Source organism: Myxocyprinus asiaticus, chromosome 3, assembly GCF_019703515.2.
Source record: "Myxocyprinus asiaticus isolate MX2 ecotype Aquarium Trade chromosome 3, UBuf_Myxa_2, whole genome shotgun sequence".
Classification (NCBI taxonomy): domain Eukaryota; kingdom Metazoa; phylum Chordata; class Actinopteri; order Cypriniformes; family Catostomidae; genus Myxocyprinus; species Myxocyprinus asiaticus.
This window is the reverse complement of record NC_059346.1, coordinates 29,180,972-29,196,949: the sequence shown is the minus strand read 5'-3', so window position 1 is coordinate 29,196,949 and position 15,978 is coordinate 29,180,972. Positions and strand designations below refer to the sequence as shown.

The 15,978-nt window shown below is 37.6% G+C and overlaps 1 protein-coding gene across 2 annotated transcripts; it reads left to right on the top strand.

Moving 5' to 3' along the window:
* Positions 1 to 3,871: 3,871 nt before the first annotated feature.
* LOC127420977 (protein CutA homolog) lies at positions 3,872 to 15,130 on the top strand. 2 transcript variants are annotated; one of them, XM_051663658.1, is made up of 6 exons: positions 3,872 to 4,131; positions 6,465 to 6,559; positions 12,691 to 12,750; positions 13,147 to 13,192; positions 13,381 to 13,430; positions 14,837 to 15,130. In XM_051663658.1, exons 1-6 carry the CDS (start codon positions 4,012 to 4,014, stop codon positions 14,937 to 14,939), a joined length of 474 nt encoding a protein of 157 aa, XP_051519618.1. In that variant the 5' UTR covers positions 3,872 to 4,011; the 3' UTR covers positions 14,940 to 15,130. The 2 variants fall into 2 exon arrangements, with proteins under 2 accessions (XP_051519618.1, XP_051519611.1); XM_051663651.1 differs by having other exon boundaries at positions 6,411 to 6,559.
* The last annotated feature ends 848 nt before the right edge of the window (positions 15,131 to 15,978 follow it).

Below are 15,978 nucleotides of genomic sequence, written 5' to 3'. Positions count from 1 at the left end.
TTGAGGACAAAATAATCACCAGATTTGCCCAAGTTTGCCAGGTTAGTGACATCAAATCTTTTTATAGATATTCAGAGTTTCGAGTTTTCTGTGCTGGGATCTTTATGCATTTTCTGCTCTTTCCCAGTGTTTTCTGTGCAATTGCTGGTGGAGATTGCTGTGCCATCATATAAATGGTTTCTTTCCCCATGTCATTCTTTTATTAAAAGGAATTATTCACCCAAAAATGAAAATTCTCTCATTATTCACTTACACTGATGCCATCCCAGATGTGTATGACTGTCTTTCTTCAGCAGAACACAAATGAAGATTTTAGAAGATAGAGCTCCGTCAGGTCCTTATAATGGAAGTACATGGGTGCCAGGACTTTGACAGTCCAAAAGTCACATTTAGGCAGCATAAATGTAATCCATGCGACTCTGGTCGATCAATTAATGTTTTCTGAAGCGAATCGATAGGTTTATGTAACGAACAAGTCGATAATTAAAAGGTTTTTAACTTTAAATCGGCGCTTCCATCCAGGGCTCTGATACAGTTTGAAATGGCCAAACTCGTGCATGACGTTTGTTCTTTCGTTGTAAATAAGCACTGCTTCCGAATTCTCGCGTGAACTCACCGACGCACTTACGTAACGCTTCGCCTAAACTGCTGACAGGATAATATAACATTTTAATTATCTATTTATTTTTTACACAAACATATAGATTTGCTTCAGAAGACATTCATTGATCGACTGGAGTCGTGTGGATAACTTTTATGCTGCCTAAATATGATTTTTGGACCGTCAAAGTGCTGGCACTAGTTTACTTCTATTTATAGGACCTGACAGAGCTCTATCTTCTTCTAAAAATCTTCATTTGTGTTCTGCTGAAGAATGAATCCATCACCCACACCTATCCATCTGGAATGTAATCAGGGTAAGTGAATAATGAAAGAATTTTCATTTTTGGGTAAACTATTCCTTTAAGGTATTGTATATCACTGATAACCCTGGCCCTAAATTGCAAGTTATGGCAAAACCGACTGTGATTGATCGCTTTATATGTCAGTTAGAGGGCTTTTCCAGTCTAAGTGAACAGTTCTGTGCCAATCTAAGGGTGCGTCTCCATGGCTGGATTACCGAACGGGCAACTGGGGCAGTTGCCCAGAGGGCCTCCGGCAACCAGGGGGCCCCCGACGACATGTCATGTAACGTGCATTATGCCACTGAAATAAATTAAAATGAGCAAGTCAACTGTCCAATATTTACACACATAAATATGCGTTATCACAGCGATGTAATGCAATTGGCACTGTTGATGCATCCCTTGTGTGGCAACTGGAGGGAGAGAGCAAGTATTGGATAGAGGTGCTGAGGCACGTTGTTGCCGTGATCAAGTTTTTAAGTGAGAGAGGCCTTCTATTCCGTGGCGACAATGAGCTTCTAGGGTCAGCGCACAATGGAAACTACTTGGGAATTTTAGAGCTGATTTCTCAGTTTGATCCCTTTTTGGTTGATCACTTTCAGAAATATGGTCAGAAGGGTAGAGGTAGTACATCCTATTTGTCTTCAACAATATGTGTGGAATAAATTGTGCTAATGGGGGAGAAAACTAAGCGGGTCATTGCAGCTGAGCTACAGCATGCCAAATATTTTTCAGTGATCGTGGATTCAACACCGGACCTATCTCATGTGGACCAGCTTACTTTTATTTACTCAGCTGTCTCAATCAATGACTGGCTGCATATAGGCCTCTGAATGATTGCTTTGGAGTTCTGTTTGATGGCAAGGAGTCTGACACCAGTGATATTCGTAAGCAGGCCAATACACTTTCCTCTGCTTACCCAACTGATTTGGATCAGAGCTTTGCAGACGAGCTCATTCAATTTAAAATGAGGTGAGCAGGATAAATCACATTCAAAACTGCTCCAGATTGTGTTGAGAAATGGCCTACAATCAACCTTTCCAAACATGTTTGTTGCCTTCAGACTTTTCTTGACTCTACCTGTAACTAATTGTGAGGGTGAACAATCATTTTCGCAAATGGCAAGAATAAAAAAACTCAGAACAAGTGTGTGTCAGAAACGCCTTAGTGCGCTTTCATGGATGCTATTGAATCTGAACTTGTCAGAGAGCTGGACTTTGATAACATGGTGACTGAGTTCTCAAGGATGAAATCAAGAAAGAGGCTGATCTTCTAAGGTAAGCGGCATGTTTATTTATTATTACATGCTATTATGCTCGCTGCTGGTTTGTATGATTTTATTACATTCATAGATGGTGTACTGTTCGTTTTTCATTGGCTGCTGTAGCCTGCTGAACAATCAATTACATTTTGTAACCAACATAGTTTTAAATATATAACTAGCTGAGGTTGAGTTGATAGGAGGAGGGGTGGGAGGGGCCCATGATGCCTTCATGCCCAGGGCCCAGAATTTGTTAATCCGGCCCTGTGCATCTCAATCCACTGCTTTAGTTAAATTCCATTAGTCAAGAGTGCATGTACCAAGAAAGCGTAAAATTACCCGGATGTGTTCTTGATCAGGCCGAATATAGAGGATGCATCAGATGGTGACTTGTGCGCAATAACCCATTTGAATCCCAGAAGTCATAGCGGCACTACGGTTGCAGACACAGGACATTTATCGTGTTTTCCCTCAAGAGTTTTCTGCTGTAGGCTCACGTAAGTCTGACGGCTTATAAGAGTTGTCAGACTCTGTCAACATTTGTTGTTTTTATGGGAATAATTTTATTAATGTAAAATACAAATGGAGGAAACGAGTGTTAACAGACTTTATTCTTTCAATGTGTCACTAGTATTGCAAAATGGTAATTGTTGCTTTGGTAATGACGTAGGCGTACCCACATGACGATGCTTTCAAAACAGATGCGGGAAAAATGGAGGTGCATCATCTCGCTCTCCAAATAAGCGCCCTGTCCAGTCGCGGTGCAGAACTCCTCCGTCGCACAAAAAAAACTCAGCGACGGAGGAGACTGGTAAATATTGTGATGTTCCGTGCTGCAGTCACCAATTTTTGACGTCATTGTTGTGTGTCGCGTTAAGAGTGACGCAAAAGACCATTTGAAATCTGATTTGAGCAGCCAGAGTGTCCGGACTAAGACGCATCTGAAAAAATCTGATTTCAGTCGCATTTGAAACCACCTCCCAATGTGGTTTGAATCAGATTCAGAAAAATCTGATTTCATGTGGTTTGTTGCTGTCCAGACTATCAAAAACTCATCTGGATACAATCTGGATATACAAAAAATCAAATTTTTAATGGCACTGAACAAGGCCTTAAAGCTTGCAATATATGCATTCTACTTCCTCCTGTCCTTCTGTGTTTGTTCTTCCATGGTAGCTTGGCATCAATGGTCTTAAGTCTCTTCTTTGCATTTCTTAGCACTGAGAAACACCCCTGGCTGTAGTCCGACCATATATATATATATATATATATATATATATATATATATATATATATATATATATATATATATATACATGTAAATGCACTTATTCAGAGCCAAAAGTCGATCAATGGAAATGAACATTTTCAGATTTTAAAACAATGGAAAATTGTGGTGTAAATGAAAGAAAATTATTAAGATTCGAATTTCTAGGGTACTAATGAAATACAAGCACATTAGTGACATCAATCCAGGTAACTCTTTGTACAAAAGTCAGTCAAAGAAAAAGGTACTAAAAATGCATATTCATTTCACGTTTTCGAAAGCGTACAGCTGCACACCCACAAACTACAAACAGTCAGCAACAGAAGCACTTAGGTTTATTAGGTTTTAAATCCTCTTATGATGAGACCCGTGGACCGCTTTTGATTGGAAGCCCCAGTATCCGGATATGAGCGTCACACAAACAAGGATCAACCGCAACACGCAGTCGCTCTGGGGAAGTGCCGTGACAATACAAACTGTCAAGCGGACTTTTGGTACGGTAGGGAGTTGAAGCTGCCCGGGCACCTGCAGTTGAGTCTGCATGTCCCCTTCAACAGTTCATCGGCGATATAACTTTAATGTTGTGGAATTACATGTATGCAAGGGAACAAAACAGATTTGTTGTAGCCTACCAGCGGTATCCCAATGACACAATGACTTCGGCTTTCCCTCGATCGGGATTTGTGGTCATGTGCGGGGTGAGTGCAGTTTTATTCCGTCTCTAGACATTACATTTGTTGGCCGTGACTTGAGCAGCGGCCACGTTCACTTAGTTGACAACAAGTTCACATACATCAACATCGGTTGCTGTTGCTCTATAGAGTTTGCCTTTCAAAACTGCACAGGCTTGTCAAACCGCTGAACACCAAAATAGTCATGCGGAAGAAAAAAAAGTTTGACAAAAACGCTAAATAGGAGCTCGTGTGAAATTCTGACGATCCTGACGTGAATATTGTGCTTTGCTGTTGAGTGTTTTAGCGTCGATATTTCCATCTTTTACCAATAATGAGAAAGTTTTGAAGAAAGTGTTGTTTGTGAAATGTCAGTAATTAAAATAAATAAATAAATAAATAAATAATAATAATAAAAAAAGTTGTTTTAATGTAATGCCAACTGAGCTGCTGAGCAATTATACTTCTCGTGGCAAACAGAATTCCTGCAAAATGTGATCTGTTATCAGGTCATCGCGAGATAATCCCCCACTGTTCTTTTCACATCGAACACAATAATGCATGTTTATCCCTGTCTAGCTAGCACTGACAGATACAGGCAGGCATTCAACACTAATAGTTTCTTTGGAACAGCTTTCCTCATTTAAGTGGTTGAGAATTGTTTGTTTATTTAGATAACTCACTGGTTTCTTATATATACGAATAAACCTGTTCCTTTGGTGAACACATGATATTTCCACACCTGTTCCTTTGGTAAACATGTGATATTTCCACACCTGTTTCTTTGGTAAACACGGTACTTCCATGGTGAGGTTGAGATTTGCGTAACCCCCTCAATAATCAAAACAAGCAAGTTGGTTAAAATGTACCTTCACTATATTGTTGACCCTCGTCTGAATGAATACCAGTGGGGTTTTATTGTGTTCTTTATACCCAACAGCTATAGCAAAAATATAAAGATGTTTGAATTTTAGTTTGGAGGATAGAATTCACAAAAATTATTCTAATTTAGGACTGTTTTCAACTGAGTGTTTCTTCTGCTAGAAAAAATACATTTGTGTAAGACTTTGACTCATAATATAATTACTGATTATAATTACTGATATATAGTCCGAATTATGTACCAGCAGGGTTGGGAGGGTTACTTTTGAAATGTATTCCACTACAGATTACAGAATACATGCTGTAAAATGTAATTTGTAATGTATTCCGTTAGATTACTCAAGATCAGTAACGTATTCTAAATACTTTGGATTACTTCTTCAGCACTGGTAGATTTTTTCACTTGTTTTTACTATAAAAACTCTGCCAGTACAGTAAAACAAAATACACATGTTAAAAATACATTCTCTGAAAAACCTAAATATCTTATGCAGTGTTGTTTCTAAAACAAGATAAATCAAATTGATCTTGTTTTAAGGATTTATAGATATTTTTACAGGAAAACAATACAAAAATTATAATCAAGAATATGATTTTTGCCCTAATATCAAAGGTCTTACTAGAAAAAAAGAAATTATGATCCAACGTGAATTTTCTTGATAAAAAAATATGATCGTGCCTGGTAACGTGCATGTAAAATGGCTAGAAATAGCATTTTACCTTAGCGTAAAGCTAACAATTTACACAAGGTTTATTTCTATTTCTTGTGCTCCAAACTTACTTACTCGTATGAATGTAACACATCATAAGAAAGTGTTTCACCGCTGTTCAAATGCACTTTGATCGCATCATTTATTTCTATAAATGTTTTCCATCTGAAAGGACTAAATATTAAATGAATCAAATGACAATAAAATGCTATGTAATCTCTTCAGTAATCAAAATACTTTTTGAATGTAACTGTATTCTAAATACCAATGATTTAAATTGTAACTGTAGTGGAATACAGTTACTTATATTTTGTATTTTAAATATGTAATCCCGTTACATGTATTCCGTTACTCCCCAACGCTGTGTGCCAGTAATTATAATCTAATACATAATAAGGACTATGTTTCAGTATATTACCTACTGTACCGTTTATATTACTTTATATTTACTGATATATTACTGATATTATAATTACATAGTACTTATGACAACTTCCCCTTGTGACAACTAGCCCCTGTTTCCCAAACATACCTGCCCTGTTGCATTTAATTGATCTCCACAGGGCAAATGACCCAGAAAAGTTACAATGTACACATGTGTTCTAGAGAAATCACTTGATGATTTTATATGCTGCATCATGTATAACTGTTTTAATGCTCTCTGCCCTTTGTGAATGGTACTTCTCCCATCTGTGTGTGCATGTGTATGTGTAGACTGTAGTACTAACTCTTGCCCTGTACCCTATGCTGAGGACACTGGTTGTTCAGATCCACTCTGCTGTCACGGGGAGCTATGTGGCAGGATATCACTCTGTGCTGCTCATCAACTGTCCTACTGAACAGACTGCCAGAGATGTTGGCAGGTACACACACACAGTCAAACACACACAAGGAAACAAGTATAAAGGATAAGAAATATGACTCAACTTTATAGTAGCCAATGAGTGACCTTCTTTGCCGCCAGGCATCAGGTGAAGAAATGTAGTGTTTACATGTTTCAAGACACATGTTTCTTCAATTAAATTATTTCAAGGTTGCTCATTAAACAAAGTGTATAAAGTGTAACCTAACATCCTAATACTGGGTGTTGGGGGTTATAATCTTCCACTGGAAAACCCATATTGATCGCCCACTAATCTGAATACTGTGGGGGACATGTGCCCCTTAATGTCTGATGGTTACAGCCCCGGATAGTATGGGTAGCTAGTGGCACACAAACTCTTTAGTAAATTGATAGTTTAAGTAAGTATGCTCATCTTTCCTTGTTTAAGTTAAACAAGGACAGGTGAGCATACTAACTTAAACTATCAATTTACTGAAGAGTTTGCAAAACTTCCTTACACCTGTAAAAAAAAAAATAAATAAATAAATAAAAGCACAGAAAATGATTCTTCCAGGATAGCTTCTTTACCTACTCTTAATGTGTAATCTGTCATGCCTAAATAGAATACAAAACTCACCGTCCTTAAAAAAAAACAAAAGAATAAATAAAAATAAAAAAACAGCAATCAAACACAAGAGCAGGTTTCCTGGGGCCACAGCTATGAAGTTCAGCCAGCATCTCTTAAATAGGCAGGACTTCAGGTGTAGCTGATTAAAGTCTCCTCCCCCATCTACAGCAACTGGCAACTTCACACAGGAAAACCAGTGGCAAAAGAGCAGGGACATGTAACATAAAACAGTGGTATGACAAAAAAAGGTAAACTAAAGTAAGTCTCTTTTGTCTCATTTAACGCCTAGATGTTTCCAAAAAGGTATGTGAGAAAAGATGTCAAACAATTCTAACTAGAGGGCAAAAAGACTCGCTCCCCTGTTTATCTTCAGCGATAGAGTTGAAAAGTTAAAGAAACTCGATGAAAAGAGAATGCGTGGAAGCATAGTTCACAATGGTTTTAACATATTTTTTGTTCCAGTAGGGACATAATATACATGGGTGAAATGTGTTTAATTTGTATGGACATATCCAGCCAAAAAAATGTATGGACAAATGCACATAGTTAAACTGAAGACTGAAAATATTCAGGTGTTTTAGTGGTTAAATGCCACGGGTTTGTGCCAACAGAAAATTCATAGCAATTAGAAGTAATTCATATATTTTGTCAGATGCAAATTACACCAGAGTTTGCAGTACACATCTTGATGTTCAGTTTTGAAATTTTCCATTTCATGGACACAAATTATCACAAACTGTCTGCTACACTGTCCTTTATGCCACAAGGATCCCCACAATTGCCTTTGCATATTGTTATGTGTGCATTTCTTCTGTTATTTAATTTATATATAGAAGAGTAAAACTTGAACTTGCTCAACGTGAATTTCATATCATACAGTATCCAGGCCTGAGCTTCTACAATATATCCTCTCTCAGTTGCATTAGGATTTATTTGCCCATTATGCTCTTTTTAAAGAGCACTTTACATTTGTTAAGTCATTAGGGTGCACTCCAGAGTTGTAAGCTCATAAAAGTGGAACTCATTGCAGTTCCTGGGGTTTGAGGGCTCATCTACTTCTTTCTGACACATAGGTGAGATGATAGAAAAGGCATTAAGAAACAGAAGCAATAATAATCCATAATGGACAGAGACCACAAGACATGGTAGGATGTTGGCTCTGAGGTTAAGAGATCCAGTTTCTTCAATAATATAACAATGGGGAATAAAGGAAACGGATTTAAGGTAATTGATAATTTGGGAGTTTCCACTTGAGGCCTGGAGTAGGAAATGACCTCTTACCAAGGTTAGAGGAACACAGCAGCTCAGTGGTCATCAACATAGGTCTGTTGATCGAGTGAACTGCTGGAGCTCTCAAATGAGTGGGAACATAAAGGGGAAGAAAGAATGATTAGCACAAGGTATGGTAAGTAGTATGAAGTAATGGCTGGTAAATCCAGAAAAGGGAGATGCAGGAAAACTCTCAGTAGACTAAGACAGTGATTCCCAGCCGGGGGTACGCAAGCAGGTTCCACAGGGTATGCGAAAATAATTAGATTTTGCTTTGTTAAACCAATAAATGAAATGTATGAATAAAAATAATAGGCATTAGGGCTGGATAAAAATATTGATTTTCCCATTAATCTTGATCTTCATTTAAACAATCTTGATATTGATTCTTAAAATCCTGAGATCAATCTTTTAATATGCAAAGTTGAGCAGTAAGACCCTTTCACTGCGTGTTGAGAGTAAAAGTTTGTTTTTACTCATTCTATTTCACTCGTATCCACAGACGAGATCCATGCAATCCATTTGTTATTGATAATGTCTCTTTTAATAACATTTCTGTTCTATAGTCAGCTGTTGATCAAAAAAATAAAAAATCGATATTAATTATAATAAAAAAGCGATGCGACTTCACTTTTGTTAATATGCACTCAACCAAAACAAAACACTGAACTGCTGGTTTTCTTAAAGAGACAATACACTTTTAGCATTTGTAAAATTAATATTTCGCAATGTATCGTATCAAGTTAGAAGGTTTCCTGTATAATTAACAGCATTAATCTGTTCTAATTGTGCATTTCACAGATCATTTGGCCCACTCTTGTTTTTTGTTGTTGTTGAAGAATAAACGTCATAACTGGCAACTTCATTTTCATTTTTTTATCAGGGATATTATAATATTAATGATAACGTTAAATTACATTTTGTGCACCATTGGTACACATCTTTGGTTTTGTGTTGATGAAGGGGTACTTGAGCCTTACTGATTGTGCTGTAAGCAAAAAAGTTTGGGAAACACTGGGCTATGATATGGCAGCACAATTAATGGACCAGATATGAATTAGGCAATAGATGTTGCCAAAACATTGCAGGCCAAACAATGAGTTAGCAAAGACAAATCTACTATAGTCATAAAAGACACTTTTCATAAACTGTGATTATGCATTTCTACCTTGACTTAGAAGTAAAAATCTAAAATAGGTTCTCTCAAGATGTAAAATAAGCCACATTATTATTTTTATTGAAAGGTACAGTATTAATCTTTTAAATGTGTATACTAATCAGATCCAAGCCAAGATACATTTAGATATAGGCTGTGTCCAAAACATGATAAATGCTGCATTCTCAAGGCAGTACCCTGATGAAAAGATGTTGTGTTTTGGATGTCACCAGCATGGGATGCTGGTATGCTGCTGCATGGTAACTTTACCAGCAACCCTCCCTTTTTCAAGCAGCATCATCAGAAAGATGCATAAACCAGCTTGGACCAGCATGGAAATTCATGCTGTTACAAGCTGGTCTTTTGAGCAGGGTGTCCAGAGGTAGGGAGTCATCAAGGCACATCAGAATCCAATGTTTACATAAACATCTTGTCTACTAAAAGAGAGTAAATTCATTTATAAATGTCAATTTTTATTATTATTATTATCATTTTCAACTATTTTGACGAAAATATAAATATTGTAGTTAATAAATATTAACTTGGTTATCTCTAAAGTTGAATTTGTTCTAGATTGTTAGACATGATGTTATGGTACTTTGGAAGTCGGTCTGAAAGCAGTGAGTGCATATACATGCACACCAATATGCTGATAACAACCAAAAATCAGCTTATTCAAATAAATTTGACAAGGTAAGAAAACCTCTTTTACATGAGACTTGAAATCTGCTTTTGAGGTCAAAATGTAAACAGTCATGTGCACAACACTTGCACACATTATATAAGCCGATAAGAACACCAGTGAAGCTGCATGCGGAGCGAAATCGAGGTAATGGGCAAAAATCTACCTGTACCGATCGTTTTTTGTGAAGCTGTTTATGAACTTAACCTGATAAAGGAAAGCCTTTTAAGGCATTTACATGACAACACACATTGTCGGCTTATTAAGCATAATTGGTGTAAGATTGTGTAGGCATATGCACTCAATGTCCTTAGGTGTTATCTTTACAGTGCATCAGGAAAGTATTCACAGCGCTTCACTTTTTCCACATTTTATGTTACAGCCTTATTCCAAAATGGATTAAATTAATTATTTTCCTCAAAATTCTACAAACAATACCCCATAATGACAACGTGAAAGAAGTTTGTTTGAAATCTTTGCAAATGTATTAAAAATAAAAAACGAAAAAAATCACATGTACATAAGTATTCACAGCCTTTGCCATGACACTCAAAATTGAGCTCAGGTGCATCCTGTTTCCACTGATCATCCTTGAGATGATTCTTCAACTTGATTGGAGCCCACCTGTGATAAATTCAGTTGATTGGACATGATTTGGAAAGGCACACACCTGTCTATATAAGGTCCCACAGTTAACAGTGCATGTCAGAGCACAAACCAAACCATGAAGTCCAAGGAATTGTCTGTAGACCTCTGAGACAGGATTGTATCAAGGCACAGATCTGGGGAAGGGTACAGAAACATTTCTGCAGCATTGAAGGTCCCAATGAGCACAGTGGCCTCCATCATCCATAAATGGAAGAAGTTTGGAACCACCAGGACTCTTCCTAGAGCTGGCCACCTGGCCAAACTGAGCGATCGGGGGAGAAGGGCCTTAGTCAGGGAGGTGACCAAGAACCCGATGGTCACTCTGACAGAGCTCCAGCATTTCTCTATGGAGAGAGGAGAACCTCCCAGAAGAACAACCATCTCTGCAGCACTCCACCAATCAGGCCTGTATGGCAAGTGAAAAGGCACCTGAAGGACTCTCAGACCATGAGAAACAAAGATTGAACTCTTTGGCCTGAATGGCAAGTGTCATGTCTGGAGGAAACCAGGCACCGCTCATCACCTGGCCAATACCATCCCTACAGTGAAGCATGGTGGTGGCAGCATCATGCTGTGGGGATGTTTTTCAGCGGCAGGAACTGGGAGGCTAGTCAGGATCAAGGGAAAGATCAATGCAGCAATGTACAGAGACATCCTTGATGAAAACCTGCTCCAGAGCGCTCTGGACCTCAGACTGGGGTGAAGGTTCATATTCCAACAGGACAACGACCCTAAGCACACAGCCAAGATAACAAAGGAGTGGTTCCGGGCCAACTCTGTGAATGTCCTTGAGTGGCCCAGCCAGAGCCCAGACTTGAACCCGATTGAACATCTCTGGAGAGATCTGAAAATGGCTGTGCACCGATGCTCCCCATCCAACCTGATGGAGCTTGAGAGGTCCTGCAAAGAAGAATGGGAGAAACTGCCCAAAAATAGGTGTGCCAAGCTTGTAGCATCATACTTAAAAAGACTTGAGGCTGTAATTGGTGCTAAAGGTGTTTCAACAAAGTATTGAGCAAAGGCTGTGAATACTTATGTACATGTGATTTTTTTTTTTTGTTTTTCTTTTTTTTTTTTTTTATAAATTTGCAAAGATTTCAAACAAACTTCTTTCATGTTGTCATTATGGGGTATTGTTTGTAGAATTTTGAGGAAAATAATGAATGTAATCCATTTTGGAATAAGGCTGTAACATAACAAAATGTGGAAAAAGTGAAGCGCTGTGAATACTTTCCATATGCGCTGTATATAAGCAGTGATGTCTTTGACCGACTGGGACACAAACCAGCTCCCTTTGGTTTAGGACACAGCCACAAAGTATGTCATGGGGAAATGTCCCTCCCTCCCACTGAAAAATATTGTCCCAGCCATTTTATGTTTGGCTCATGAAAGGGGTGAAGATATAGTGCATGATGAACTGCACCTGATGCCGATTGCACATTACTGCTGCTGCATTAAACCCACCATCCTACCTCTGTCATTTTAGCCTGGTTCTGCAAAACAGCATACATTCTTCACTGAGATTTTCTAGTGTTTTTTAACAGGTTTTAGTATTGGTGTTGTATTGCGAAAAGAGGGGAACATGTTTGACATGTGAATTGATGGTTTTAGACTTAATGTTTTGAGTATATTTCTATGAGTGTTTGCATTCAGATGAGTTGTGTTTGTGTGTCTATGTGTGTGTGTATCCATAAGAAAGAGAACAGAGTGCCTTTGACTCAAGATGCAGTCATATGCAAATACAGAGCACTCTGAGAAGAGAAGCTAAACACCCTCTCTTTCTGTTAGGGGCATCATGGAGAAAAGACTGGCGGCATGTGTGAATATATTTCCCCGCACTGCCACCATGTAAGACCAGCAAGTTTAACCTCTTTCCCACTCCGATGTCTTACACAAAACATTACAGCTCAAGCATAACTTCAGCAACAACATTGCAAAATAATCTTGAAAATGGACGGTTAATATAGGTTAAACCTGTTGAACTGGAGTATTGCCTTAGGTCAGCGTACACAGTACAGCAGAAAAGAATGTTAGATATTAATTTATGTGATGTTATCTGTAACTCACGTGAAGAATGCCATGTTGGCTCTTACAGCTCAAACAATGTAGAATATTTTATAGGATTTTCTCCCTTAACCTAAATTTATTGTTAAATGTTGGAAAAATTAACAGTTGAGGAATAAATGCTTACATGTATTTTTAAAATGTTATGCACCTGAAATATCAATTGTGTATTCATTTCAGGTACTACTGGAAAGGAGAGATTCGAGAGGCCTCAGAAATACTGCTGGTGTGTTGATATTTATTGCTCCAAATACTTTTAAAATGTTTTTTGTTTAAAAATGTAATAATATAATGCATGGATAATAAGTGCTAAAGTTTATGGAAATGTGTTTCATATTTTACAAATTGTGTAATTCTATTGTGGTTAAAATATGTTAGAATGAAGTTACAGTAAATGTATGGTTTCTGTCATAGCTTGTGAGGACGAGAACATCTCTAATACAGAGACTTATGGCTTATGTAAAGTAAGTACATTTCTTGTCTCTGTTAATGGAAAAATCTTCACTACTCACCCAAGAGAAATACACACGGTACACACACACACACACACGCACATGTTGGGGCGGCTATCCTTATGAGGACTCTCCGTAGACATAATGATTTTTATACTGTACGAACTATAGATTCTATACCCTAACCCTAAACCTAACCCTCACAAAAAACGTTCTGCATTTTTACATTTAAAAAAAAGTTATTTGAATTATGGGGACACTAGAAATGTCCTCATAAACCACATTTATAGCATAATACCCTTGTAATTACCAGTTTGTAACCTAAACATTTTTTTTTTAACCCTTACACATTTTAATCTTTCAGTTAATTTTACACAATACATACAGTACAGTGCAAGTGCTGTGTTCTGCACAGCAGTGAGGTATTAGGTTAGTCATACAGAATTGTCAGTACAGAGATGTTGTACAGCTCTTACAGTATAGTGTTTTGACTTGAACTTAGTTTAGAATGGCACCTTTCACAATTTAACAATTTTCCAGTATTACTGATGTTGAACAGCATTGTCATGTTCTTATGCCCTTGTTTACTTTTTCCTCTCAGAACACCAATAAATAATTCTACTGCACACTGCTATAAGAATTCCATCATTAATCCTAGTTCAAATCTGCATTATCAGGTCCAGGTCAAATGACCCCAATTGGCAATTCGTTCAGTTCCTCTCAATTGGTTTAACAGTTTTTATGACAACAGGGGATTTCAATTTGTGTAGACCTCTCAATATATATATATATATACTGTATACTTTGGTGTACACTTGTGGAAGTCTTGGAATTCCTATTTTGTTGTGGGAAATGAGCCATCATGAGGACTAGCCACAGCATACAATGTATGCAATTGAGCAGTACTTGAGTACTGTACTTACTGTACTGTACTTACTCAGTAATTGAGTATTGTAGAAAATTAAAAAAAAAAAAAAAAAATCTGACTTCAATCTGTCTGACCAATTCATAAGAGAAATCAGAGCCCCCTGCAGCTTGTGCAAATTGTGGAGCAGCTAGAAGCTTTTAAGTTTCCAGCTGTGTATAGACACTAGCACTTATAGTGAAAAATCAATTTACACACCTATAAGATTTGAAGAAATGAAGCAGATTCTAAATAACTTGGAAAAACAGACATTTTCCAGTTTACCTGAACAGAGTTATAAGCCAAACAATCATCGATCATATTATTGTTTGTTTCATTGATATTTTAGTGCAAATAAAGAGCATTCTTTTCCACTAAAAAGTCAATAAAGATGGAGCCTAGGAGGTTTACTAAAGACATTGACAATTTAAATGTAAGGTCTGTGATATGCTGAGCATCTACTAGTTCTCTGAGCACAGTATATTTCAATGTGGACTCATTTGTGTTCCCTTAGAGCTGTGCATCCATATGACATTCCAGAAATCATTAGTTTTCCTATTGAAGATGGAAGTCTGCACTACTTGAAGTGGATGGAAGATGCAGTCCCTGATATTTGACACATGAACATTTACAATCCTGTGGAGAAGCAGCCCTACTGGAAACTCAGTATGCAAAATTCTCAGGTTAATGGGAACCTGGACCCATACAGAGGAATATTGAATGAATGTCTCTTCATATAAAGATCAGTGTACACCGATCAGCCACAACATTGAAATCACCTGCCTAATATTGTGTAGGTCCCCCTTGTGCCACCAAAACAGCACCAACCCGCATCTCAAAATAGCATTCTGAGATGGTATTCTTCTCACCACAATTGTACGGAGCGGTTACTATAGTTACTATAGACGGGCTGGTTTGAGTATTTCCGTAACTGCTTATCTCCTGGGATTTTCACACACAACAGTCTCTAGAATTTACTTAGAATGGTGCCAAAAACAAAAAACATCCAGTGAGTGGCAGTTCTGTGCCTTGTTGAGAGAGGTCAACAGAGAATGGCCAAAGTCTACGGTAACTCAGACAACCGCTCTGTACAATTGTGGTGAGAAGAATAGCAACTCATAATGCTATTCTGAGATATGGGTTGGCACTGTTTTGGCAGTACGAGGGGGAGCTACACAATATTAGGCAGGTGGTTTTAATGTGGCTGATCGGTGTATATGTACTGGGTGGGTTTGTATGGTAAGGGGTTTGTCCAATAATGTTTTACCAGTAGCTCAGAAATGTGTAAAAATCCTCCTGACATTTTAAAGGTTTAATCTTTTCCAAGCTGCCTTTCATACTCAACCTGATCCGACTGTTATTGTGATCCGTTTCATTGACCTGAGAAATTGTTGCATAGAAACTGCTGACGAGCATCTGTTCAAACATATATATTTATTGACCATTTTGTTGACTTGAATTGTCTTTATTATAAAGGGTATAAGTTATTTCTAATATGAATTTAATTAATTGTTAAAATAATATGTGAGGACTTATTCACATAACTTATTTAATGGATGGTCATTTTTAAATGTGGTTGGGCATAATTAAAAAAAATCCCAAATCTTTTCTAAATTAATTTCAAAATAAATGGAGATAATTTCAGCATTGACTGAC

What these genes read in the sequence shown, in the direction of transcription:
- LOC127420977 (XM_051663651.1), top strand. Translation starts at nt 4,012, where the DNA reads ATGTTGTGGAATTACATGTATGCAAGGGAACAAAACAGATTTGTTGTA. An exon ending in GATTTGTGGTCATGTGCGGG is followed by an intron (nt 4,132 to 6,410) that starts GTGAGTGCAGTT and finishes GTGTATGTGTAG; the next exon opens with ACTGTAGTACTAACTCTTGC. An exon ending in AGGCCTCAGAAATACTGCTG is followed by an intron (nt 13,193 to 13,380) that starts GTGTGTTGATAT and finishes TTTCTGTCATAG; the next exon opens with CTTGTGAGGACGAGAACATC.